General features: G+C 31.9%; 2 protein-coding genes across 3 annotated transcripts in view; one reads left to right on the forward strand and one right to left on the reverse strand.

Annotated features, from left to right (window-relative positions):
* LOC117169159 (protein piccolo-like) overlaps positions 1 to 6,510 on the forward strand; it is a 29,116-nt gene extending 22,606 nt beyond the window's left edge. The window contains exons 6-11 of the mRNA XM_033355373.1: positions 66 to 262; positions 773 to 3,196; positions 3,714 to 3,868; positions 4,189 to 4,469; positions 4,855 to 5,108; positions 5,448 to 6,510. Coding sequence (XP_033211264.1) covers positions 66 to 262; positions 773 to 3,196; positions 3,714 to 3,868; positions 4,189 to 4,469; positions 4,855 to 5,108; positions 5,448 to 6,233 — 4,097 coding nt within the window. The 3' untranslated portion in view covers positions 6,234 to 6,510. The remainder of the gene's footprint in view (positions 1 to 65; positions 263 to 772; positions 3,197 to 3,713; positions 3,869 to 4,188; positions 4,470 to 4,854; positions 5,109 to 5,447) is intronic.
* Positions 6,511 to 10,102: 3,592 nt separating this feature from the next.
* The window catches only part of LOC117168743 (scavenger receptor class B member 1), a 160,619-nt gene continuing 143,424 nt past the window's right edge, over positions 10,103 to 27,297 (reverse strand). For both annotated transcript variants that reach the window (XM_033354477.1, XM_033354478.1), the window contains exons 6-10: positions 26,309 to 26,512; positions 26,066 to 26,210; positions 21,754 to 22,008; positions 19,096 to 19,214; positions 10,103 to 12,599 (exon numbers count right to left, since the gene is read on the reverse strand). In XM_033354477.1, the coding sequence (XP_033210368.1) occupies positions 12,165 to 12,599; positions 19,096 to 19,214; positions 21,754 to 22,008; positions 26,066 to 26,210; positions 26,309 to 26,512 (1,158 nt within the window). In that variant the 3' untranslated portion in view covers positions 10,103 to 12,164. The remainder of the gene's footprint in view (positions 12,600 to 19,095; positions 19,215 to 21,753; positions 22,009 to 26,065; positions 26,211 to 26,308; positions 26,513 to 27,297) is intronic.

Genomic DNA, 27,297 nt, shown 5'->3' on the forward strand with positions numbered 1-27,297 from the left:
CTGCATTAGAAAGCACTGCTTTTTATTAAACAGTACTTTTTTAACCAATAAATATATAATTTCAGGAGAAGCCGATGATGCAACACCAATTGGTGTAAGACCCCAGGCTGCTTTTCCACCAGCACCAGAAATTCCTCCTCAAGTAGGATGTGCCGCTGCTTTGATTTGTGTTGAAGAACAATTTTGTACTTTGCAAGGAGTTATTAGTGAAACCCCTCTTACATTCACTGCTCAACAATTGTTAAGAAGAGCACCTTTGAGCGTGAGTAATTCAAGCTATTATATAAGAATATGAACTATATATCATGTAAATGACAAGAAAATGCCGACATGTCTCAAATTGTTTAATATTTTTTGATAGCATAATTTTTCTTTTAATACAACACACCAACTTCGTTAGAACTTAATATTTTTAGCATCAAATTATGAATTTAAAATATTCCTGAATCAGTATTTCATACCACTACATTACATGAAGATACAAAGACAGAAGGTTGTTCACCGATCGATCTGAAATTCATGTGACTCATCTCGAAATAAAAGCAAAGAATGCGACCTTAAGGAGAATATTCGGCATTCGAAAATGTGGGAACTATTCATTCTAAATTCTAAACTAACAGTCAATTTTCGCAATAATTTCAAATCTTCTCTCAATGAATTCATCTCTCGCGTCATTCACATGCTTAATATTTTATGACTTATGTATTTGCCGAGATTATTTTTCTATTTAATTCCTTTTTGCAAGCTCTTTTTAAAAAATATTTTGTTACAGACCTGCAAGAACCCAGACTCAGGCATAATCGGAAAATGCTGTCGTGACCCGAACTACGTTGACCCCTGGCCAGCGGGTAACCTTCCAGCCAACTACAGCGGTGGATTTGACGAAATGGGCTTCCCAACATTCTTGAACATCGCAACCAGTAAACCTCAAAAACAAGGAACCAAAACTCCTCAGAGACCAACGAAGACACAAAAACCAATTCGTCCTCAACAAACTTTCAACTCTCAACAACCAATTCGTCAGCCGCAACCATTCAATTCCCAACAACCGTTCCGCCCACAACAGCCATTTAATCAACAACCTAGTCAACCAGAAAAACCGATAGGCTCTCAACAGCCAATCCGCCCTCAGCAACCATTTAATTCCCAGCAGCCCATTCGTCCCCAACAACCTTTTGGTGCAAAGCTGCCCAGCCAACCTGAAAGACCATTTGGTTCAGAACAATCCAGTCAACCTCAACAGCCCTTCAACCCACAAAAGCCAATTCGTCCACAACAACCATTCAATTTTCAACAGCCAATTCGCCCCCAACAGCCATTTAATTTCCAACAACCAAGCCAGCCTGGCACAAATTTCGGTTCTCAACAACCTAGCCAGTTTCAACGACCCTTAAACACTCAACAGCCATTCAGACCTGAAAGGCCTATCAGCTCTCAACAGCCAAGCAAACCTGATACACCTTTCCGTCCTCAACAACCTACCCAGCCTCAAAGACCATTCAACGCTCAACAGCCAATAAGACCTGAGGAGCCTCTCCGCTCTGAACAACCCAACCAACCTGATACACCACTCGATTCTCAGCAATCTAGCCAGCCTCAACGACCCTTCAACTCTCAACAGCCAATCGGACCGAAACAGCCTGATGGCTCTCAACAACCAAGTCAACCTGAAACACCTTTTGATGCTCAACAATCAGGTCAACCCGAAAGACCATTTGCCTCTCAGCAACCCATCCAGCCTCAAGGACCTTTCAACGCTCAGCAACCAATAGCACCTGAACAAGCCGTCGGCTCTCAAAAACCAAGCCAGCCCGAAGTACCTTTCGGTTCTCGACAACCTAGCCAGCCTCAACGACCTTTCAACTCTCAGAAGCCACTTATATCTGAACAACCTTTGAGCTCTCAGCAACCAAGCCAGCCTGACAGACCTTTCTCTTCTCAACAACCTAGCCAGCCTCAACGACCCTTTAACACTCAACAGCCAATCAGACCTGAACAAAGTTTCGAAACTCAACAACCAAGCCAGCCCGAAGTACCTTTTGGTTCTCTACAACCTAGCCAGCCTCAACGACCTTTCAACTCTCAGAAGCCACTTATATCTGAACAACCTTTGAGCTCTCAGCAACCAAGCCAGCCTGACAGACCTTTCTCTTCTCAACAACCTAGCCAGCCTCAACGACCCTTTAACACTCAACAGCCAATCAGACCTGAACAAAGTTTCGAAACTCAACAACCAAGCCAACCTGAAGTACATTTTGGTTCTCGACAACCTGAACAACCTCAGCGACCTTTCAACTCTCAACAGCCAATCAGACCTCAACAACCTTTAAGTTCTCAGCAGCCAAGCCAGCCTGACAGACCTTTTGTTTCTCAACAACCTCAGCGGCCTTTTAACTCTCAACAGCCAATCAGACCTGAAGAATCTTTCGGCTCTAAACAGCCAAGCCAGCCTGATACATCTTTCGAGTCTCAACAACCTAGCCAGCCTCAACAGCCCTTTAACGCTCAACAGCCAATCAGACCTGAACAGAGTTTCGAATCTCAACAACCAAGCCAACCTGAAACAGATTTGGGCTCGCAGCAACCTATCCACCCTGACCAAACCTTTGAAAACCAACAAGCAAACCAAGTACAGCCAATTGAATCCCAAAAAGCCTTCCAACCTCAAGAACCCTTCAACTCTCAGTCTTCATCTACGTCTGAAGACGCAGTCCTCTCTCAAAAGCCCATCAGACCGCAACAGCCTGTGAAATCTCAATATCCAATTAAGTCCCAACAACCCTCGAAATATCAGCCTACGAAAACGCAGCAACCAATTAAGAGCTATCAGCCAGTAAAATCAGTCCAACCGACGAAAACAGCTCCACCTTCTAAGACCATTAATTTCTCTAATATTCCACAATTTCCTTCTTTTCCATCAGGACAGCAAATAGTGACAGCTATCCAGGATAATTTGCCTGTTTTCTCAAGGCCACAAAGTCCCGTGCAGCCACTTGGTACCCCAGCACAAAATCCTGCTTCACCAACTCCAAAGCCTCCTGGTTTCTTTGACAATTTACCAAGTTTCCCATCATTCACAAATCCCTTCGGACAGAAACAGCCACCAAAAAGCTCTTATGATTCTCAATCTACCAACGAGAAGCAAATCGTCATCTCCGCACACACCCCTGGAGCTCAGTGCGGTTTGAAAAACCAAGTAAGAATTAATTGATTGTTTATGTATTCAAAATAAAATTATTATTTAATAATACTATAATCTTTATCACAGTTATCAACAACTGACCTAATGTTTAATGTTCTATTTTGAATTTTTTTTATTCTTAGCGCAATAAAAATGAAAGTTTGTACATTAAACAGAACTAAATTTTTTATGAATTATCTCTATCATTAAAATATAACTCAGCAGATAAAACTAAGATGCAAATTTGCAAAAACAGAGAGGAAAAAAATCACAAAAAAATGACGAATACAAACTGGATTGAAAGCATGATTAAGCACACAATTTGATTCAACATGTCATAAGCCTCATTTCGTTCACTTGATAGACATCACTATAGAAATTCATATAAAATAGATCAGTGCGCGTCAATCTAAAATATTCGTAGACGGATGCATGTTTAGTTTGTCAAAAGCGTATCTTAGTAGTATTTGCTTGCGTAAACTTTCATTTTCTTTCTGTGATGTCTCACGTCGCTCTGATTTCATTTTAAAAGGTCCAACGTCCGAGCGGTCTGAGCGATGTGGACGTTGCCTTTGGCGAAATTCCATGGCAGGCAATGATTCTCTCCGGCCGAGATCGCAAGTTACTTTGCTCCGGGGCAATAGTGTCACCCAATGTTGTCTTAACCGCCGCCCACTGTGTAGATGGGTAAATATTTCATCATTTAAGTTATAATTATTAAATCCCGCTGGAAAAAAAGAAATAAAAAGAATAATATTCAAAATTATGCTCGGACAAGAAAGCAGCAACGTACGATCTAAATTACGTCATACCAAGTCAGGTTGCCAGAGGTGGAAGAGGCCTAAAACAAAAAGATTCTGTTAATTCTTTACAAATTTTATCTTTTTAGTATAATCTTATATCTCTTATATCTAATAAATTGAACTTCTTATTCTTTTTTATGATGACGTCTATGCAAATTCAACTTTTTAGAATTTAGTAGGTTTCTAATAAGTATTTTTTTATAGACTTAATCCTACTGATGTGTCGATCAAAGCTGGAGAGTGGAAATTAGGATACGAACTGAAACACGAGGAACCTTTGCCTTTCGAAATTGTGAACGTTGCTTCAATTGTCCCTCACCCTGGATACTCATCAGGAAACCCCAGCTACGATACCGCCCTTCTCTTCCTGGAACATCCCGTTACACTTGATCAACACGTTGACACCATCTGTCTTGGAGACACTCCTGTAATTACACCCGGGAGAAAGTGCATCGCTACGGGATGGGGAAAGATCGTTCTTCAAGGTAGTAAATAAGATTGCAATCTCCTTTTGGACGTAGAATACTTTATGTGCCAAAACGTAATCTGAACGTTGATCAAATTAATGAAATTTTTTTCTTATCGATCGAACAATCGACAGTATCTGATCTCTATCTCCAATCTTTGTGCAAGGAATTTTTTTATTTGATATATAAAGCATTCTGCTAGTATATTCGACTCTGAACGATTTATTATTTGATTAGATATATATTTTAAGACGTTTTCAACATTATTATTATTATTACTATTATTACACCATTAAGCCATTTCCCTTTCGGGGTAGGCGTGGCTCACTCGGCAGGGGAAAGGAGTAGGGTGTGGATGGGATAGAGATTTTTCAGATTGATCAACATTATTTTTTTATTTCAGTGAATTATGCTGGAGCCTTGATGCACAGCATCAATGTGGACCTTTTGAATCAAGATGAGTGCAGACAACGACTAGAAAATGCTGAATCCCAGTTGAACGTTGATGATTCCTTGGTTTGTGTTAAAGCACAACACGTGAACAACAATTTGTGTCAAGTAGATGTTGGTGGACCCTTGGCCTGTGATCGTGGAGATGGATTCTATGAACTCACTGGTATCTACAGCCAAGACACTGGATGTCTTCCTACCAACCAGGTGAGAATAACTTGCTTTATCAAAATAATGTACATGTTGTATGATTCAAGGATTTGTTACTCATTTCTCGATTAGAAACAGTTTCTCAAGTGAAAACAGTACTTTATAGTCAGGCGCAGACCAGCTCTTAAGTAGAAACTATGTTTTCTGATCAGACATTCTCTTGTCAGAAAGGGCAGCATTCGCCGTAGAAACAGAAGTTCAGAGTCAGACTTATTTTTAAGTTTCTTAAACTGTTAGAAATGACTTTCCAGAAATTTTTTAAGGAACAGTTTTGCCGTTTTAGAAAAGCATTTAAATATAAATAAGCTATCGACCAACAATCTTTTAAAATTTCAGGTTGCAACTTTCGCAATTGTCGACTCTCAATGGGTGAAGGAAACAATACAATCACCACCCTTGCCCAAAACTGATGAAGTCTCCAGTGGATATCCATCATTGCCGAAACCAGAGCAAAATTTACCTGGACAGTTTTATCAACCTTCTCAGCCAAAACCATTCCAGCTTGCTCCACAACCAGCCCAACTGATACCACAACCAATTCAGCCAATTGCTCAACCTGCTGAATCCATTCAGCCAGCTCAACCCATTCAGCCAGCTCAACCCATTCAGCCAGGTCAACCCATTCAGCCGTTTCAACCAGTCAGACAACCAGATTCATCTTCTCAAACCTTAGAATCTTTCCCGGGATATAACCCACCTATTGCCCAACCTGCTCAACCTGCTCAATCTGCCCAGCCTGCCCAACCAGCCCAGCCTGCCCAACCAAACACCCTACCAGCTCCATCTTCTGAAACCTTAGCACCTTTCTTAGAATATGGCCCACCTATTGCCCAATCTCCCCAGCCTGCTCAATCTCCCCAACTTGCCCAATCTTCCCAACCTGCCCAATCTTCCCAACCTGCCCTATCTTCACAACCCATTCGTCCAATTGGCCAGCAAAATCGCAGACCCATAATACAACCAATTTCTCAACCAGCAAGTCCCAGTTATCCTTCACAGAGTGAAGCTCAACTCCCAACTTTTGTTCAGCAAACTGGACATACACATACAGGTGAAATTTGTGAATGCAGGCAGAGCAGCCTACCATCTGCACCTAATCAATATCTACCTCCTACCTTTTAAAAGGTCCGACTGAATTGTTCATTCCAAAAAGAAAGGCATTGTTATTCTCAGACGAAAAGGAGAGGGCACGAAATTATAATAAAGCAGCTCCTAATTGTTCCTCGAGCTTCTCCTCTACTACTAAAAGTCACTGAATGATAACAAAACCTAGGAACTAGAAAATGTCGAAAGGGATCAAAGATAGGATATCAGAGATCCAATATCAATATTTTGCAAGCATCTCTTCGAGCAAATGAAATCGTCTTGACTAACCTCACGCAGAAGAATTATACAAAAATATTAAAAATATTCGTTACAAATTTTTTGTATAATCTTCTGCTTGAATGCAATCACAAACCAGATTTTGTGAAGCATTTACGAACTTCGAACCTCGAATGTAAAACTTGAGTGTATAAAAGCAAGAGATCCTTCAAACTTTCTAACGAAATATTGAATCTTGCCAGTAATTTTTTTCAGTAAGGAATTCGCAATTTCATTAAGAAAATTAAGTTAATTAGGAATATTTTAAGGGAAAGAAAATACGTTTTCTGTAACTAACTATTGAGAAATCAAGGTACACTTTTTAAATCGAATTTTTTTAATCATGACTTCAAGAAGGATAGAATTTTACTTTCTAGATTTTCATATAGTCTAAGAAATCTTCTAATTTGTAATATAACACGTACAAAATACTTTGGACTTTGACTGGAATATATTTTTTAACAGTGTTCAGCTACCTTTAACTGTTAGTCGTATAATCATAGTTGAGTGTCAACTAATCGGTTGCTATTTAGTCAATCAGAAAGTAGTAAAACGATCGATTCCAGTGCCTATTTGTACTCCAAAGTTTATTTCCATGAATGTATATGTATATAATCACAACGATCATCATCAAATGATGTATGTAGTTTTATAAGAAAGTTAAATCTAGTTTCCGTATGATATCCTTTTATACGATTACAAAATATGTATTGTTATTGCTTGAATATAAAATAAGTAACTGTGATACAAAAAATGTATATTCACTTGCCCTTCTCTTCGTGCCAAAAATACGATAGAGCGTCATAGAAATCCGGATACAATCTCGAAAAGCAGCTTACTAAGATCCAATTTTTAAACTGAATTTTCTTTTAGGAAAATGGAAGAAGAAAATATTTCCAAGAATGATCAATCGGTTTTTATTCTGGGAATGATTCGGTACATATTTCTTCACAAATCATATAATTATGATTCTTTTAAACAAACTGAAAAAATAATAATTTAATAAATACACATAACTTTGAGTAACGATTTATAAATAAATAATTTGAACCAGGACTAAATTCACAATAAATTCTTGGTCTTGTTTTTATTAACCATTTATTAACCTTTTATTTTGTTCGCTTTTTAGCAAATTAAAAAATAATAATACCCTTTTAATGTATGATAGCTTATTTAACTTACTTATTGGAAAAAAATTATTTTAGAATATTATTTTCTTCTCTCACGCAATTTTTAAATTAAACTATTAAATTATTTTAATTCAAAATTTTTGTATTTGATAGCTATTTTATCTAAAATAGAAAAGCCAGGACAATATTTTTAGAACTTCATTAGAATTAATATCTAACATCATATTGCATACACATTATTTTCGTTGAATGTTTTTTTTGAATCAAATTTTCAGCGAAAACGCGAACATAGTCTATTGTTAGTCAAATTAAAAAAAATTTTAATCAAACGATTTTTTATGAACAATAGCAGCTCTAGAATAAAAATAGTAATATCATAAAAAATTTGGTTAAACTATTCAATGTCCTTTTAAGCATAATATTTTTATTTCAAATAAACGTTTTTCTATTAAAATGTTAAGAGTACCTGAAATTGTTCAAAAATTGTAAATCTTCTTTGAAATCGATATCTATATTTCCGATGAAATTCGCTAAAGGATACTGTACAAAAATGTTAATTATTTTAAATCAAAGGATTTTTGACCAAAAACAACGATTTTTGGTTTAAAACACCAAAATAGCATAAAAATGTAAAAAAATTTTGAACTTTCTTTCCCACATAATTAAAAATAAAACTACGAATTTTCGACAAAAAACACTTAAACAATCATAAATTGTTGAAAGATTCGGAATATCATTCAAATTATAATTATTTTTTTGTAACCAATTTTCTATATAATTTCAAATTGTTAAAGATTATGAATCTGTTTTGAAATCTAATGATTTTTGAAAAGCAAATTAAATTTCCAATAAAAAACACGAATAGTCTAAAGTTGTATTTAACTTGTAAATTTTATAATGTTTTTCTTATTCAAGGAATCTCTATTATCATCAGAGGTGTGGTAAATACCGAGCAGAACGAAGGAGAAGATCTTTTTTAGAAAAAATTTAAAAAGTTGAAAATTAAAAAATTATTTTTTTATCAAAAAGAACAAAAATTTCCGGAAAAAACACTAAAATCATCATAAATTGTTGAAAGATTTGAAATTTTATTAAAATTATAATGGTCTTTATTTGTAAGAAATTTTCGATGTAATGTCAAATTGCTAAATTATATGAATCTTGTTTGAAATCTAATAATTTTTGAAAAACAAATGTATTTTTCAATTAAAAATACTAACAGTCTAAAGCTGAGTTAAACACGTAAATTTTATTATTTTATGGTGGTAATTTTTTTTTTGTAAATAATTTTCGACAAAGCATACTAACATAATAATAACAAACACTTGTTTAGAATTGTACATATTTTTTTTAATTTAATGACTATCGTTTGAAATAACCGATTGCCTGCGAAAAACTTTAATGTCCTGAAACTGTTAAAAATTGCAAATCTTTTTCGAACTATCAGGATTCATGTTTTAAAATAATTCAAAATTATTTTTGTTTTCTAAATAAATTCCCAACTTTTAAAATCTAATGATTTTTTTTTTAAATAATGTTTTAATCTCCGGTAAAATATGCTAACAAAACCTAAAAACGTAAATTGTTGAAAAATCTTGAGTGAATGAAATCTAATCATTTTTTTTATAAATGATACCCATTTCAGATTTAAAATGCTATGCTGAAAATTGGGAAGACTGATGTTTTTTTTAATCCTAATTTTCGATTACAAAAACTAAATAATACAACCTAAAACTCGTAGGAATCTGCGGTCTTCTTCAAAACTTTATGATTTCGTATTATTATATTTTTTGAAGCACTAGGTTTTAGGGCAAACGCTAATATAAAAAATGTATATTTTTTTGAATAATTTATCAGATAATTTTAAAGTTTTGATTTAACTTTAATTTAATTTCAGTTTTAATTGAAAAGCATGAATGTTTCTTAATTTTTAGTAGGCATTTTATGCGTTTTCTTATTAAAAGTAATAGGGTATATTTTTAATTTAAAATTTAAGATATAAAACCACTTTTACGAGTATGATAGCAAGATTTTTGAAATTTGTCGTTTACATAACTGTTTTTTTAAAGATACATTTTTCAATGTCTGAAATCATTAGAAAATCTTTTTTCTAAGAACAATATGTAAACAAAAATCTACATTTGATAATTATTAATTAATTCTCAAAAACCAAGTTATACGCAATCTTTTCTCAAAATAAATAACCTATCAATAATAATTAAAATTTCATTTAATTTTCAAAGTATTGTTATGAACCAATACGCAAAAAAGTTCATTCGAAGATAAAAAATTTTAAATAGATTGTTTTTGTATCTTTTAAATTCTTTTATGCTAAAATTAATTATTTATGAGCTTTTCAATACTTCTTTATATAAATATTTTTCAAACAAATTCTTTAAATAAATACAGTAATTTTTAAATTACATTCCGTCTTTTTCGCGATCATATTTAGAATTTCTAGGAGGGTTTGTTTTTTTATCAAATAAGAAACAAGACATCGAGAAAATTTCCAATTATTTATTTGATTGTCCATTGCATATAATTGTTTTCACATAAATCCATTATGACTTAAAAATATTAAAATTTCCAGTCACATTTATTTTGGTAACAAACATATATTTTAGAATCGCAAAACAATAAAAATCATACAATAGAAAAATGCTGGCAGTTTCGAATTTGACAATAAAACTTACAATAGCATATTTTTCGACTATGATGTATCAGTTAAAAATATAAAAATAGAGAATATAAAATATACGTTTGCGTGAGATATTACAAGTTTCTACAGCAATGCTTTGACAATATCATCTTAATTACATTTTTACAAATTCAGGATTGAAAATTATAACGCAAATCGACTTAATTTAATTCTTTAATTATTACTTTATTTTTGATAAATATGCACGATAGAGGACAATTGTTAAGTATAACCGACAATATTTATAAAATCCTACATTTAAATATATCTAAATATAATTACCCTTTCATATACAATAAATTTACACATTTTTTATAAATAAAACATACAAAAGAATGTGTTCACTAATACACAATAATTAAAAGAATACTCATTTTCTATTGAGCGCAGTCTGATTTGAAACACAGACTGGAAAAAACAGATTTACAAGAAAGATTTAAAAATCACCCATTAAAAAGTTATTTACTTTCTACACAGGATCGACGTAAAAGTCAATAAAGAATTGAGCAAAGTTCGTGTGTGTTATTTATCAACATAACAATTATCATTAATTCTGTCAGACACTGAGCGTCGAGCACGTGTATGACACCTACTCCGCCCTTGGGCAGCCTTTTTATAATATATTCTGTTTATTAATTAATTAATTAATTTACTTTCAAATTAAGCGCGAACTTCTTACTATACCTCGTGAAAAATAACACGCCATCCACGTTCTTTCGTGGATGGTCATACCTACAAAACCAGAACATTTTTTCTAGTCACTGGAAAAGTTATTTCGAGCAGGAGTTTTGACAAAGTTTTAGAGAGATTTGCGAAATTTGCGCTCTTATAAAATGAGAAAGTCATTAAAAAATCATTTGAACTAAAAGCAATGAAGTCAAACTTTAAGGAGGGAAACTTATCCCTCTAAAGATCTTCAAAAATTAATTTTCAAATGTAATATTTATATCTCATTAGTAAAATTGGAAAATCTTGAAATTCTGGATTCGTACTGAATCTTTTAAATGAAAATATAATTGTATAGAAGTAAAGAGATTAAAAAATAAATTTTTATACACTTCCTATCTAAGAATAAAAGTTATCATCTTTTAAATTTGTGATGTATTTCCCTCCCTAATGCCACTATGAAAGAATGGCACACCTGGTAACGACATAATTCTACATTCTTTCCTTTGAAAAGTTTCCGTTGCTTTATTTCCACAGCCATAATTTCCTAAATTGTAATGTGAGATTCAAAAATTTGCAATCCGGTAAATTACTTCCTTGGAAAAAACTACTGATTTTATACATTTCCTTTTTAATATAATTTTACTGTAATTTTGTATGTTTACTTTCAATTTTGAGTCCTTCCAAAAATATTTGTGAAGTTTCTCTTCTGCTGGGAGGATTCTCTACCGGATAGATATTTGAACGAACTCCTGAACAGGCGAATTTCCGCAGATTTCATATCCGCACATCTACGATGATTTGTGAAGCCAAAAACAAAAAATCGGACGACAAAAGCCATAGTGACTATCGCTATTTATATAACTCCAAAAAATTATCATCAAATCACGTGGCCTTTGTCAGTATTTTAAGTTTGTTTCCCGTGGCCCAGTGTCCCTTTTTTCTACTCGCTAATCACTAAATTCAGTCGAAACGACGTTTAAGATTTATAAAATTATAAACTGCTAAATGCATTCAGATGATGGAAAAAACCTTGCCTAGGTGTTTCTTGGATTGACATCCCGCGTAGATTTTTTCTAAGAATTCTAGCACTCGTGCGTTCATCAACAATGCAAAAACGTTTCGCGATTAGTACAGTTTCGGTATGTACAATACTTTAAGCACTTTGAATTTCATAGAGAATTCACTGCCTAATCATCACAGCTCCTCCATGACTCTGCTATCGTCCACATCATCAGTTAGAAGGACGTAGGATTCTTGTTTGACCATGAGAAGTCGATGTTGTCCATTTACCAAGAAGGACGAGCCTCTTCTTATGGTTCTTTTGCCCAGCTCGATGGCTTCATGTGTTAATACAACGTTGTTATATGCCTTGATGAAGACTGTTATCAAAGTTCCTAATCCGACTAGAATTGCACCATAGGTGATAAGCGGAATCGCCACATCGACGAATGTCGTCGATAGGTAAATCCACCGCCTAATCGCTGGCGTTAACTCGTCAATTCCTTCCTCCAACCACATAATTGGAAACACTATGTCCGGAAATTTTGACACTGCTCCTATGTTTGGTTGATTTTCGACCTTTAGGTTCAGCTGCACCCGAACCTTTCCTTCTAATGGTACTCCCAATTTCTGAAAAATTAGGTTCATTGGTTAATTGCATTTAAGGGTGGAAATTAGTGATGTGGTTGGGTCTAATTGAACCGTCCTTAATCCAATTCGACTCAGCTGTGATCCAGTTTAGATCGACTAGAGTTTTATTTGACAAAGTATCTCGTACTGAAATTCAGGATGAGTTGTCAAATATTTTTCATAAGCTTGGCTAGATGTCCCGCATTTTCGGGATGAATAGACGCAGCCTTTATTTACACATGTAAATCAAAGCTCGGTTTTCAAAAGTTAGTTAACTAACTGAACATAATTAAATTTATCTACTAAGGTTTATTGAAAACTAACCACCGAGTGCTAGAACGGGTCCCAGTGACCCGGTCGTTTTTTTCAGCTTAGTGTTTTTTCCAAACAAATTTCTTATTTTTTGCAAAATATTTATTATACGCCATTAATTTTTATGTCTATTTTTACAATATTTATTTTTTCGAAATATTTCAGTTGGAAAAATGCTTGCGTCAGCTGGACACATTCCAAGTGGAACGGGACATTTCGAAGTTCTAGCACTTGAGGGCTAATTATTGAACAGCGTTAAATTATCAAGAGATAAGCATACAATATTTTAGGATAAAAAATTTATAAAAAGTAAAAACCGACGAAAATAATTTTCATATAAGAAAATTGTTTTTGAAAACTTACTAAATATTTTATTATAATTTTTTAAATTATATTATAAATAATAGTATATTACATGATAAGGACTGTTATGTATGTTTCTACGACGTTATCAATTAAGATCCAAGTAAGGACCAGTCTGGCCATCCGAGTGATGTACGATACATGATTCGAAATCAGTATTTTAAGAAACTGTGTTGAAGCCGAAATCACTGAATCGTTTTCAGATCTTTGTGAGAATTTATGAACCGAAATAGATTAATTTGAATTCTTTTATCTCAGTTGCTGAATATAATTCTAATCTCATAAAATAGATAAACAAGACGAGCCCCTACTCAAAAAGCTCGTCCGATCACGTGCCTTGTTAGAAAGCAAAATAACAGGATTAAAAAATTATTTGAATCCACCTCTTACAGAGAAAATTATGGGCGAACTAATCGAGAATTTCGAAGATCTTAAGGGAATGAACCTTTATCAAAAAACCAGAAAATAAAAATCTTTACATTGAAAATCTTAGAATCTACCACACGAATGGTTGCATGTCCGAAGTAAGGGCAGATTAAAAAAAGGAAGGATATTATTTACCCCACGATCGATAGCTCAGCAAAAACACCTACAGGCCTGTCATTGAATGACGTGCTGATGGTAGGTCCTACTATTCAAGACAATCTTTCCACTCGATTGGTGCGTTTCCGATCACACCCCGTTTGTCCTTACAGCTGATATAGAAAAAATGTACTTGCAAACAGCAGTCCATTCCGACGACCATAAGTATCAAAGGATTCTATGGCGAAAAGATCCGTCCGATCAAATAAAGACTTACAAGTTAAACACTGCGACGTTTGGCACTTCGACCCCTTCCTTTTTAGCGATTCGATCATTGCATCAGCTTGCGAACGACAAAGATATCACTTTTCCTAAAGCTGCTAAGATTTTAAAAAATGACTTTTACATCGACAATATGCTTACCGGAGCGTCAACTATCAAAGAGGCAGAACAGTTGTGCAACGAGTTAATCGAAATCACGCGTAAAGGTGGCCTAAACTTAAGAAAACGGGCCTCAAATGATTTAAGTTTAATTAAGCCACTATTAAATTGTTCAGATGAATCGTTTTTTCAACTGAATTTAGACATCACTGCCAAAACTCTGGGCATTCATTCGAATGCAAAACGAGATTCAATAATTTTCACCGTAAATAACGAAGAAATAATATAATGAAGAAAAAGGGTCATTAACGAAACGAGAAATTCTCTTTCAAATTTCGTAATTATTTGATCTTCTTGGCCTTCTAGGTCCCGTTATAGTATACGTGAAAAGCTTGATGCAAAAAATGTAGCTTATTAGTTTAGGATGGGAAGCACCGGTTTCAAGCGAAATTCTAAATGCGTAGCAAAAATATTATGAGCAGCTACCACTCCAATCAAATTTACAATTCAAACGGAAATTACTCGCGGAAGATTATTCCACTCTTCAATCGCACGGGTTTAGCGACTTCAGCAAAAAGGCGTACGGGGCTGCTATCTACGTTAGATCAACTTCCAATCAGAGAAGACACGAGACGCATTTAATTTGTTCGAAATCGAGCCTTGTGACATTGAACTTTTAAAAGGGTTATTTTTTGGTCCGACTCCACAATAATGCTACACTGGATCAACACTTCGCTTAATTTTGAAAGAAACGGCGTTTCTAACATCACATCAATAACTAGTTCTATAGATATCTCATGCCACGAGAATTAATTGATTCTCAATTGTGGCTGAATGGAGCAAAATGGATGAACAAAAAAGAAGACCTTTGGCCACAATCAGTCCCAAAATTCTCCGAAAATTCGAAGTCAACGAAGCCTGTCGCGTCCCTCTTAGTTAATAAAATTAAAATTTTAGAATCAAGTTCTGAACCAAGCAAGGAAAGGCTCATTGTAAAAATCTTACAGCACTTTTCTTCTTCTATCGAGTTAAAACGATTTATTGCGTGCTGTAAACGAGTCACCTACGACGCGAAAAGTGAAATTAAATTAACAGGAGAGTTAACGATTGAAGAATTAAAAAGCGCTACTATTACCATGATTAGATTGATCCAAGAAGAAGGGTAGCCCAACGAACTAAAATCTTTGAAATTTAAGGGTAATTTGAATGGAAATCTCAACAATCTAGCTCCTTTTATTGATTCTGACGGAATTATGCGAGTAGGAGGTAGAATCGATAAAGCCAATCTCTCTTTCTCACAAAAGCATCCAGCGCTATTACCACACCATTATTTTACCGAAGTTTTAATTCGAGAAGAACTCATAAAATCTATGCACGGTGGGATACAACTACTCTTAATATCCTGCATCAAAACTTTTGGGATACGAACGGACGAAATACAGTCAAACGAGTAATACATAAATGCGTTACCTGCGCTCGGATTAACCCATCTATTACCCAATATGTCACGGGAGATCTTCCAAAAAGCTGTCTCTCTCGATCGTCCGCTTCTAGTTTGTGGTATAGATTATTGCGGTCCGTTTTATATCAAAGAAAAGCGAAACAGAAATCGGAACAAAATTAAGACCTTCACAGCTATTTTCGTTTGCTTCGCTACTAAGGCCGTTCATATGAAGCTCGTTAGTGATCTCAGTACCGAAGTCTTTCATGCCTCAAATTTCGTTGATGCCAAAAATAAGATTGTGGACATCCAAAGTCTCTTATCTTCTCATGAGCACAACAAATCGGTATAGAGAACACTAGCAAACGACAATATTGAGTGGCACGTGATCCCACCTCGGTCTCCACATTTTGGCGGTCTTTGGGAGGCCACGCTGAAATCATTTAAACACAATCTTCTGAGAGTCATGGGCAACACTCTATTAACCTATAAAGATTTACTCACTCTGACCACTGAGATAGAGACAATCTTAAATTCGAGACCTCTAACCCCCATTTCCTCAGATGTTTGTTCAACCTAGCCTTCATTGCCACTTGAATATTTTATAGCCCTCAACCGATCCTTACTAGATCTTCGCTTATTCATACTTCCTACCTGAAACAACTGCATTTTTCAAAACCCCCTTCCTCTTACTTACTATCGGCAAGAAAACTATAGGTATCTGCCTTTGAAACTTAACAACTCAGTCAAAAAAATCCTAGCGCAACAAAAAAACAGTCATTTAATAGCTGAAAGTGTTCTATGTTAATAAGCTTAAAGACGTTTATGCAAAAAAATTTTTGTGTTTAGCAGACTGACAAATGTGAAAAAAGTAAGGATTTTCGGGTACATTTAAAAACAATCAAGTTTAGAGCATTATTTCTTATACAAGGGGCGATGGGAAAAAATGGAAAAAATTCATGAGTATAAGGAAAACTGTTCTGAATCAATTGCAGTTGAGAAATTTAAAAAATAACAAAAATCGTTGCTTAAAATTACAAAAATGCGCAACTATATTATTTTCAGTTATAAAACAGATATTAAGGCGATTCAAACTGCAAATTGTAATGGATAGGCTCTGTATTTATTTTCAATCACCCGGAAGGATGTGTTATTCTTATTTTTGGTGAAAATCGCGACATTTTTAGACATTTTTGTGTTGGAAAACAAGTGACAGATAGCAGGGGGGGGGGTCTTTTTTTGTTTTACTGCCGACCACTGGTCCCTTTCTTTGACCCGTGGCCATCTAAGCATTCAGAACCAGGGGTCGAAGAATGGCACTAGCGGTCGTCAGTAAAACAAAAAGGCCCCCCCCCCCCTGCTTTCTGTCACTTGTTTTCCAACAACAAAAATGTCTAAAAATATTGCGATTTTCACGAAAAATAAGACTAACACGTCCTTCCGGGTGATTGCAAGTAAGGTATTTAAATTATATTTCTTTTCCACCAATCTCTAGAGCAGATAATATGATTCATTTAATCTTAATAGACAATGGCTCCTTTTGTTCTGTGAAAAATTATCTACAACAACACTAAATTAATTTTGATAAAAATAACATGTTTATTAAAAAAATTTATAACACTGAAAACAGGTAAAAATCGACACTAAATGGGTTAATTAAAAAAGTCTATAAATAATGATTCATGAGATTAAAAAGTGCACATTTATTTCATAACTATGATATTTTATGGTAAATTTAATAACAATCATTTAATGTGATTCGTTTATAATATTTCCGAAAAAAATAATAACTAGATTTGCTCAAAATTTACTATTTAAAAAAGTTGAAGCGATTTGAAGAAATGAAAAAAGAAATTATTGCAAAGAATTTTTCAAACATTATAAGGATTTCCTAGGATTTAAACTATTTCAGGACTTTCGTAATGATTCCAAGGGAATTGAACAAAAATTAAAGAATTTTTATGCGATTTCAATATATATAAAAAATTTCTCAACATTTGGAAATCTTTTTACAAATTTGATGCGGTATTCAAGCATTTTGTCGAATTTCGCAATAAAATTGCGAAATTTTGCTTTGCAAAATTTCAAAAGGTTTTAAAGGATTTGAAATATTTCAGGGTATTTTTAAAGACTCCTAAAAAATGTTAATAGACCTATAAAGTTCTGGGATTTAGTTTATGGATTTAGTTTTTTATGTTTCGATACATATTTGTATGAAGATTAAAAAATTAGAAGCTTCTGCACCAATAATTTAAGTAGAATAAGATTATAATCATGCCACATTTCAATTAACACTTTATTTATATTTTCCAATCCGAAAACAGAAAACAAGAATTAAAAAATTACTGCTACCTCAGTTAGGATGAAATTGTAAAAAATCAATAAACATCTTTCCCGCATGCATCTGTCATTTATATTTTTATTTTTCCTTATCGAGCATGTCAATTATTAATATCGCATTCATTCAAATTATGGGTCATAAATTAAATATGAAATTTGCTTCATAAAACCTATAAATATGGTCTAGATCAAGTATACTTTTGTCTTACAGTACGTCAGAAATAAAAATCACGTTCCAAAAATACGATCTAGAGCAAGGTTCAATCTTTTCTTATAATATTTCAGAAATGGAAATTGCGATTCAAAATTATACTTCATAATTGGGACAAAATTGCAAAATTACACTACCGGCGAAAATTATTGACACACTTATTTTTTATCTGTTTCTAAAGAACCTGCATTTTGTTAAAATTCCAAATAATTTTCTTCAAAACATTACATAAGAGGTAATAAAATTATGCGCCGAATAAGCCTAATTTGAAAACAAAATATAAATTTCCTAGCTAAAAATTGCAGAAACCGTCAAATTTCGATGTTTTCGAAAAATTGAGATAATTTTAGAATTAATTAAGATTGTTTAAAGTATTTTTTCTAATTTTTAATTCAAGTATCCATCTTATAATTTGAAACAATCACTCTTTTTTCATTTTCGGACTTTTTACAACTAATTTTAAAATTACATTGTATTACATTATATTATATTATTTTAGAGTATAGTATATTATAGTATGTTATACTATATTTATGCAATATCTTTTCAAAATGTGTGACGAAATCAAAAAACAATGTTCAAAATAATTTTACGACACATATTTCAGACTGGTTTGGGATTTTCATTTTTAAATAAATTTAGTATCAAATATAAAGAGATATGTGCAAGCAAATTTTTTTAAATCTTCAATTCTAATTTTGGATCGTGATTTCCATTTCTGACGTATCATGTAAAAAAAACTTTACTTCTGTGTACTTTAAATAGCGAATAAATATAAAAAAATCTCTGACAAAAAAATATGAACGAATTTCAAAAAATCAATCTTTCTCACATATAAGTAATCAAATTAGGACTTTCAAACCATGTTATGAAAATTGAGTTTGAATCTTAAATCTCTATGCTTGACATATAATAAAAAAACTTACTGGTTGGATTTTGAAGTAAGTTCCATGTAACTCTTGTTTTGGATTTAATCCCACTACAGCATCCTGAAGTTTTGGATCCGCATTATAAAAATGTGGAAACGAAAGATAAACTGGTGCACCTGAAAAATACAAAAACAATTTAATTTTAATATATTTAATAAGCTAATTCTTCTAGAGAAATTATAAAAAAGGCTTAAAAGAGAATAATACAAAAATAATGTAAGTAATAAAAACTGACTGTATTGACAAGGAATAATAATCTTTAAGTTGGTGAGGCAGTTTATAAGAAATGGTTTGAAATTTGTTTAAAGGACTGTAGTATCTTAAAGAATATAGATATTTAAATTTTTCTTCTTGAATCTGATATATCTTTTTGTTTGGGTTTGTAATCGTTCAAAAAATTTCAAAATAATTTAAAATTAACAAAGTGGGCACGGATTTTCTGAAAATCTTTAAACTCAATTTCCTCAAAAAGGCCATCCTTTAGTTTTTTTTAAATTTGTTTACGAGTTGTTATTAATATGGTGCATATATCCCATAAGAGATTATCTTGTGTATAAAACCCGCTTTTCAGGTTATAGAATTAAATTGAATGAAGGGGGTGCATCGAAATTTTCAAACTTTATAAAAAATACTTATACAATTTGTTGAAAACAACAGTTTAAAAAATATATTGTTACGAGATACATTATACTAGTTAATTTTGTATTATATTTTTCATAAACAATATAGATGAATAGCTAAACAAAAAATTTAAATAAAATAATATTTTAATTTTAAAAATAATAATAATCAAAATTCACTCATTTTCATCAAATAAATTTATACGACTCTAACCTGAAAATCTCACTTTTGACATGATTTTTTCGCCTTTTGCGGTATAAAATACTGTTCGATATTTGTGTGCGAGGTGATTTTTAGTGAATGAGACTTTTCTCACTCGCTTCGATCGTGCGAAAAACGTCTCATTCACTAAATAATCACCTCTTACACACGTATCGAAATATACTATTTCATATATAATATGTATTATTTTAATAACCACGCTTTAAATAAGAACTCTATTAATTCAATGCTATAACCTGAAAACTAGATTTACTAAAAAACGGCAAATTTATAGTGCTAAGACCCTTGTCTTAAACAATGCTAAGCCCCACATTGAATCTTTTATCGGATATATGCAACACATTGGTATCAAGATCCAAAAATTAAAAAAATAAACGATGTTTTTTTCCAAAAAACTAAATAAAAATATTTTTAGAAATACCGCTGCTGCTTAGCTATTTTTTGCGACGAAGTTCAAAAGTGATCGAAGAAAAGACTAAATATTGATAGTGGTTTAGATAATGCAATATTCTTTAAAAAAAATCTCAACAAATTGTTTATGACCTACCTCCACTGCTTTAAAAAATTGAATACTCATAAACGTCAGAAAACTGTCAAAAAAACGTCTTCTTTAATTAGTAAAATTCACTTTCTTTTTAAATCGCATTTTTATTGAATTTTAAAATCAACCCTAAATGAATTGTTTGAACAATTTAATAATTGTTCTAACATACAATTTTTTCGTTAATCATGAAAAATTGTGGCAGTAATCAGAGAAAAAGATAAATACCAAACATGTATTTCAGAAAAAAGTTGTTTAAACAGAAGAAATTATTTGAATGAAAATTTTTCATTAAAACTCTTATATCTGAATTATGTAGATATTTAATAATAAGTGACAAAGTTAACCAAATTAAAAGAAAAATTAGTTTTTTACTTCTTTTTAAGATAAAGTTAGAAGTAAGTAATGATTAATCTCTCTACCAATGAATTTAGCGCAATATTGTTAATTTAAGTTTTTTTAGGGAAACGTAAATCTCATTGTCTTGAAAACATCAATTTACCCATGTTAATCCTGTGGAATTTTCCGGGCTCAAAGTTGAACAAAATTTTTTCTGGCAAACTCACAATATTAAGGGTGGCATACCCTCCATTCGTAAAAAAGAGTGTCAACAGGTACGGTTTCGGACCACCCTATTGATCACTTTTAATAAAAACTCAAAAGCACGTGAAGATTGTTTAAATTTTATCCGCTTAAATTAAACATAGCATTTTAAAAATTGCCTAATATTAATTTCAGATTTTTTATGCAACTTTCCTAGGTCATGACATAAGTTAAAGTTAAGGCACAAAATTCGAGAAACACTTCGATTTTGTTTAAAAACTTCTCACGAGATATATTGTCTTCAAAATATCAGAAATATTTCTTCTATGGATCTTTCGACGTGAAATTAAAAGGCCTTCAAATATTTTTTTTGAAAGTGACTAGCTTTAATTTCAACCAAGTTATCGAGCGTCAAAGTGAAAATTGTTGTTAGCATCTTTCGTGCGAGTCAGGTAGGGGATACCATCCTGCAATAGATAATGAACCGACATTAGGTGATCATTAATTAAAAATATTAATGAATGTAAAAAAGTCAATTTAATTTGTATGATTTTTTAAATATATTCGATTTAAATAATATTTAAGACACAATACGTTTTATTTAACTGTTAGTTCATTATCTACTGTAGAGTATTCCCTCCTGGATAGTTCTCGAGAGAAGTTCACAAATTGAATAAAAAAACTGAAATGGAAATAATAAAAAAATAATTTAAGCAATAAAAACTTACTGTATTGACAAGGACTTATGTTTTGGAGACCCTTTGGTGGACAGATTGATGGATCATCTGGACAGAAGCATTCATTATCAGGTGTCTTATTAGTAGGTGGGTCAAATACGGTATCCGTTGGTGTATACAAATCTGCTCTAATTCCATCCTTATCAGCTGGTCCACGATATTGCATTGGCACTACTCGACACAGATCTTTATCCCAAATGTGAACAATATCTTCTCCTGTTATATCTCTTGGAGGAAAAAAGGATCCTGTATAACAAGAAAACAATTTTGTTCTCAGATAGTAAAACTAACGAAATAGTCAAAGTAGGCGGCATACGGCTACAATAAATGGTGTTGTAAGCTATTTAAATGTAATTTCTAAAATATCTAAAGTTAAAACATATTTATTTGAAAGATTCAAAGATTTAAAGATTAAACAAAATGTATTTGAATCAAACAAATTCTATCTTTGACATAGGAACAAACAAATGTTTTTTTTTAATTGAACAAACATTTTTCTGAGTATGATAAATTTATTATAAAAACTGTGATAAACGAATTCGAAAATCTCAAATATAAATCTCAAATATTGAGCCTCCTAACGATGTTCAAAATAATTTTACGACACATATTTCAGACTGGTTTGGTATTTTCATTTTTTAATGAATTTATTATCAAATTTAAAGAGATATGTGCGAGAAAATTTTTATATTTTGTTTATTTAAGATTTTATGTTTATGCAAGTAGGGAAATAAATGTCGATTTTTGAATTTCTCTGTTTTAATTTTCTTAAAAAAACACTTTTATGTCAGGCTTGAAAATTAGCCCATACATTTACAAATGAAAGGATTTTTTCCACAATTATGAATTTTTTTGTTCTCATATTTTAACCACATAATCTTAGTGGGTATATACAATCCCTCAAAAAGGGATATTTCGAAAAATGGTCTGGTTCTTGTTTTATTGCAACTAATTGAAAATTTGATGCATTTTTTACTCCTGAGAAGTAGCAAACGGCCACCATGAGTGTACCCATGGTGAAAGAAATGCTGGACGCTCGTTTCCGAATGAAACTAGAGTGTTGTTTTTTCGACGATGCTTAGAACATCTTAAAAATCCAGGATCGAGCTCAGGATTTGATTGAGTGCGTGTCATGCCTCATTCAACCTTCCTATCGTTAAAGATAAAAGCCGGTTGAGAGAAATTAAGAATTATTAAAATATGAAGAAATTTAAGTTAAATATTCTGCATTAGTTGCAGATAACGACGAGACGATTAAAAAAAGAAAATCAGTTAATCCATTCAATTTCTGTTGAGAGTTTTCGTAACTTGCCCCCTCTTCTCAAATTCTACAACAAAAAATATGGAAGAAAGATGCTGCGTATTCTTGAATCGGAAAAATGTGGAATTGCAAGTTATTTCATTTTCAAGATTACACTGAAGGATATGTAATTCGCAGCCTTTTCTTCAGCAATTCCTTTTCCCTAGTTTTTAACCGAAAACTAGAAATTCATCATTTTTCTCTCCTTTGTTCTTGAATCTTTGTTTCAAATACAGCTGCTTTCTTCACCATGAATGTGATTTTGCTTAGGATTGATGCAATATTTTGCGTCAAACAAGCTAGTAAAATTTTTAACCAAAGAGATTAATTAATATCAACTGAAGAGATGAAGCTCAAAACATTAATTTTCAACAAAACAGTCCCACATTCAACCAAATAATTACATATTCAACCAAACAAATACTATATTATCCAAGACGGTTTGTTTATTACAAAACAGACAAATTTTCAAACAATTAGTGCAAATTTCTATACTAAAAAAAGAAATAATAAATTTTCAACCTAAAATGGAATAGTAAAATTTTTTGTTAAGATGATTAATTTTCATTACAAAAAAATGCGAATGACACCTTCATTCTCCGCAGTCAAAATGAAAAAAAAAACAGTCTCAATTATAATCCTTGAAAAAGGAATTATTACTAATTGGTAGAAAATAAAAATGTTTGGTTGTAAGTAAACTTTATTGTTGAAAATTCAAACGTTTGGTTAAGAATTGATCTATTTTGGTAGTAAATTCAACCATTTAGTTAAAAATAAAACTATTCATTGCAAAATTTTATTACTTCGTAGAAAATTAATTTTTTTCTTAAAATGATATAATTTTATGGTTGAAAATTCAACACTTTTAAAGATAATTCGCCTTTTTTCTTCATAGTTTTCACAATTTTGTTGAAAAAGTACATATTTTGGTGCAACTTCATATTCTTTTTAAATGAAAATTAATCTTCTTTACAACAAATTTCACTATTCCAATTTCGATTCAAAACTTATTCTTTTTTTTTAGTATAGAAACTTAGACTTTTTTTTGAAAATTTGTCTGTTTTATAATAAACAAACCGTTTTGGTTAACATAGCATCTTATTTCGTTTAATATTCAATTATTTGGTTAATTTAAGGACTGTTTTGTTGAAAATTCATGTTTTGCGCTTCATCTCTTCAGTTAATATTAATTAATCTCTTTGGTTTAAAAAAAACCTAACTATCTTGTTTGACACAAAATAGTGCATCAGTCCTGAGCAACATTACATTCATTATGAAGCAAGCATCTGTATTTGAAACAAAGATTTAAAAAAAAAGAGAAAAAAAGGATGAATTTCGAGTTTTCGGTTGAAAATTATCAAGAAGAAATTGCTGAACAAAGGCTGCGAATTGCATCCCTTCAAGTGTAAACTTGAACATGAAATAACTTGCAATTCCACACTTTTCCGATTCAAGAATACGCAGCATCTTTCTTCCATATTTTTTGTCGCAGAATCTGAGAAGAGAGGATAAGTTTTTAATATTTTAATCATTCTGAATTTCTCTCAATCGGCTCTTATCTCTAACAATAGGAAGGTTGTGTGAGGCATGACAGGCATGTTTTAAGTATCATTGAAAAAATAACACTCAAGTTTAATTCGGAAACGAGCGCCCAGAATTTCATTCACCATGGGTACACTCATGGCGGCAGCTTGCTACTTCCCAGGCGCACAAAATGCATCAAATTCTCAATTAATTGCTATAAAACAAGAACAAAACGATTTTTCGAAAAATTCCATGGAAATAATGTATATGTAAAAAAGTCGAGACCTAGTAGCTAGCTCTCGGACGAATAGTCAGTTGTGCGAATATATAAATAAATATAAATGAAACCGCACAAATAAAATGTTTCCCTTTTTACATTTAAGTGTAAAATTTTCAGGAACTGTTCGTACAAACGCTCCAAATTTATCCATACATTTTTCATAGAAATAAGGCTTTAATGATTGATATTTTTATCTCGTTAACGCGACCTAGCTACAAGTTCCTGACTTTTTTACGGATACATTTTTTCCGTGCACACGTGGGCGTGCAAAAGAAAAAAAAACTTTGTGTATTTAGTTGCCATAAACAAATTATTTTTTTTGTTAAACACAAAATCGGGGAATGTTTACTTAGAAAGTATGTATTTGCATAAAAATTACTTGATACTACAAACAATTTAATGACTTTGTCATCATATATTATTTGTTAATTGTATTAAAAAATCGTTTTATCTCTTTATTCTCATCAAGTTACGCTACCAGTTATGTTAAGCAATGAATATTTAGCATTTCATATTTTTTATCATTTTTTAGAAAAAAAACTTGTACAAATGTACAGTGTGGACATTTTTGATAAGAAAGAAATGTTGTATTATTGATATTATTTGATATTATTTGTTTATTGTTTAAACAAATTATATTGATTATATATTAAAATATTAATTATACTACATATTTTTCCATACAATTAATTTATTAAATTTAGCAAATATCCTGAACAGAAAACTGCAGAATAAAGTCTTTAAGTATTTTCAATCTTGACGTAGCACTTTCACTCATTAATTTCTTAATATAAGAATAAAAATAAAATTTGCATCTTTGTAACAGACTATATCTTATTCTTAAGCAATATCTTTACTTTTATCATGATGGTTTGCATAAAAGTAAGCATTTGCGAAAAGAGGAGATCGTGTAAAAGAAACATATTTCTTCAGATTTCAAATTTGTTGTTAAATAAAAAATTAATAGAAAAAACAATTTGAGATTTCCTTCCGAAAATATTTTTGGGATTTAATTAAATTTGATTCAAAAATAAATAATGCTCAAATCGAATAAAAATTATAAGCTATAGACTAACTTTTCCAGAAAAACTTTTTTCTCCTAATATGTGGCTAAAAGAATGAAAGTTTCTATTCAGTTCTGCGAAAACCTTGGAATTATTCAAATTCTTATTTTTACACTTTTTTAAACTTTATCTCACCTTCTGAAGCTCGAATCGAATTGCAAGGTGGTTCATCCCAATAGGGCAACCGATCCAACCCATTCAATCTGTTTAAAAGTCCAAATTCCCTCATATCTGTATGTCCTGTAAATATTGTATGCACTTCATCCAAAGTTCCATTTCTCTGAAAATTTTAAAAATTATGTATTGATATTTATCACTTTTTTATAAACCTTAGCCATTTGTTTAATATTTAATTTTAATTTTTAAAATGAAACTCACCCCAAGTAAAAGACCCATCTGACTCATCGGTCTTCGCGAATTCGGAAAAAATCGATGAGCCAGACTAATTAAAGGATCGTCGTATCCAAAAACTAATTCCTGAGCTGTAACAGGTACGAAAGGTTTCAAATCCAAACTCCTGAGAAACATGGAAACGCCCAATGTGATAAATCCTGGAAGACTTTTGCTTTGCGTTGATAATGTCTGCAAAAGAGACAAAATATCTTACAAACTCTTACTATCTCTGTTATATCAAACCAATTACTTTGCAACTTCGATCAAGCAAATTGATCAAGTTCCTCTTATAAATATGCGTTATAAAAAATATACTAGTTCTTTTCACCATTGAGTTTTTAAGATAAAGAAAATAATTAGATTCTAAATTAGATAGTCCTTTTCTTAATGTAATAAATTGGTATGCCCAAATAAAAAGAAATACAAATACTAAAAATTTTGAAAAATCAAAAAAATTTTGGCCATCAAAATGGATCTAAAAAATATAATTATAAAAGCTATTAACAAAGGTTCACCAAAAATTGTAGAAAAAATTATTAAATTCTTTTCAAGCCGATTGAAGATTTCAAAATCCAAAATTTTGAAAAAGTAGCCGCTAACTCCAAACAAATTATGTTATAGTTTATGTATAAAAATTTAAAATTTCGTATAAAATTTCGTAAAAATTACTTATTTTCACATTTAAATTGACCGTCATTTTGTATTTTTTTTAAATTTTAGATGTATAAAACTTTTAAGTCATTTCTGTAGCAAAGCAATTTCTTTCCCTAATTTACTTTGAAGGCTGTGGGGAAAATTTCATTTTTTATTTTAAAATTAGCTGCCATTTTGGATTATTTTTTTGAGAATACACACAAATTCCGCTAGTAACAACAAATGCATTAAAAAAATATATTTTATAAATAAAGACCACCCTAACCTGCATTGGTGATTGTCAAAATGTGCAATAGGATCGTCCAAAAATTCCACTTCCG

Source organism: Belonocnema kinseyi, chromosome 3 (genome assembly GCF_010883055.1).
Source record: "Belonocnema kinseyi isolate 2016_QV_RU_SX_M_011 chromosome 3, B_treatae_v1, whole genome shotgun sequence".
NCBI classification, from domain to species: domain Eukaryota; kingdom Metazoa; phylum Arthropoda; class Insecta; order Hymenoptera; family Cynipidae; genus Belonocnema; species Belonocnema kinseyi.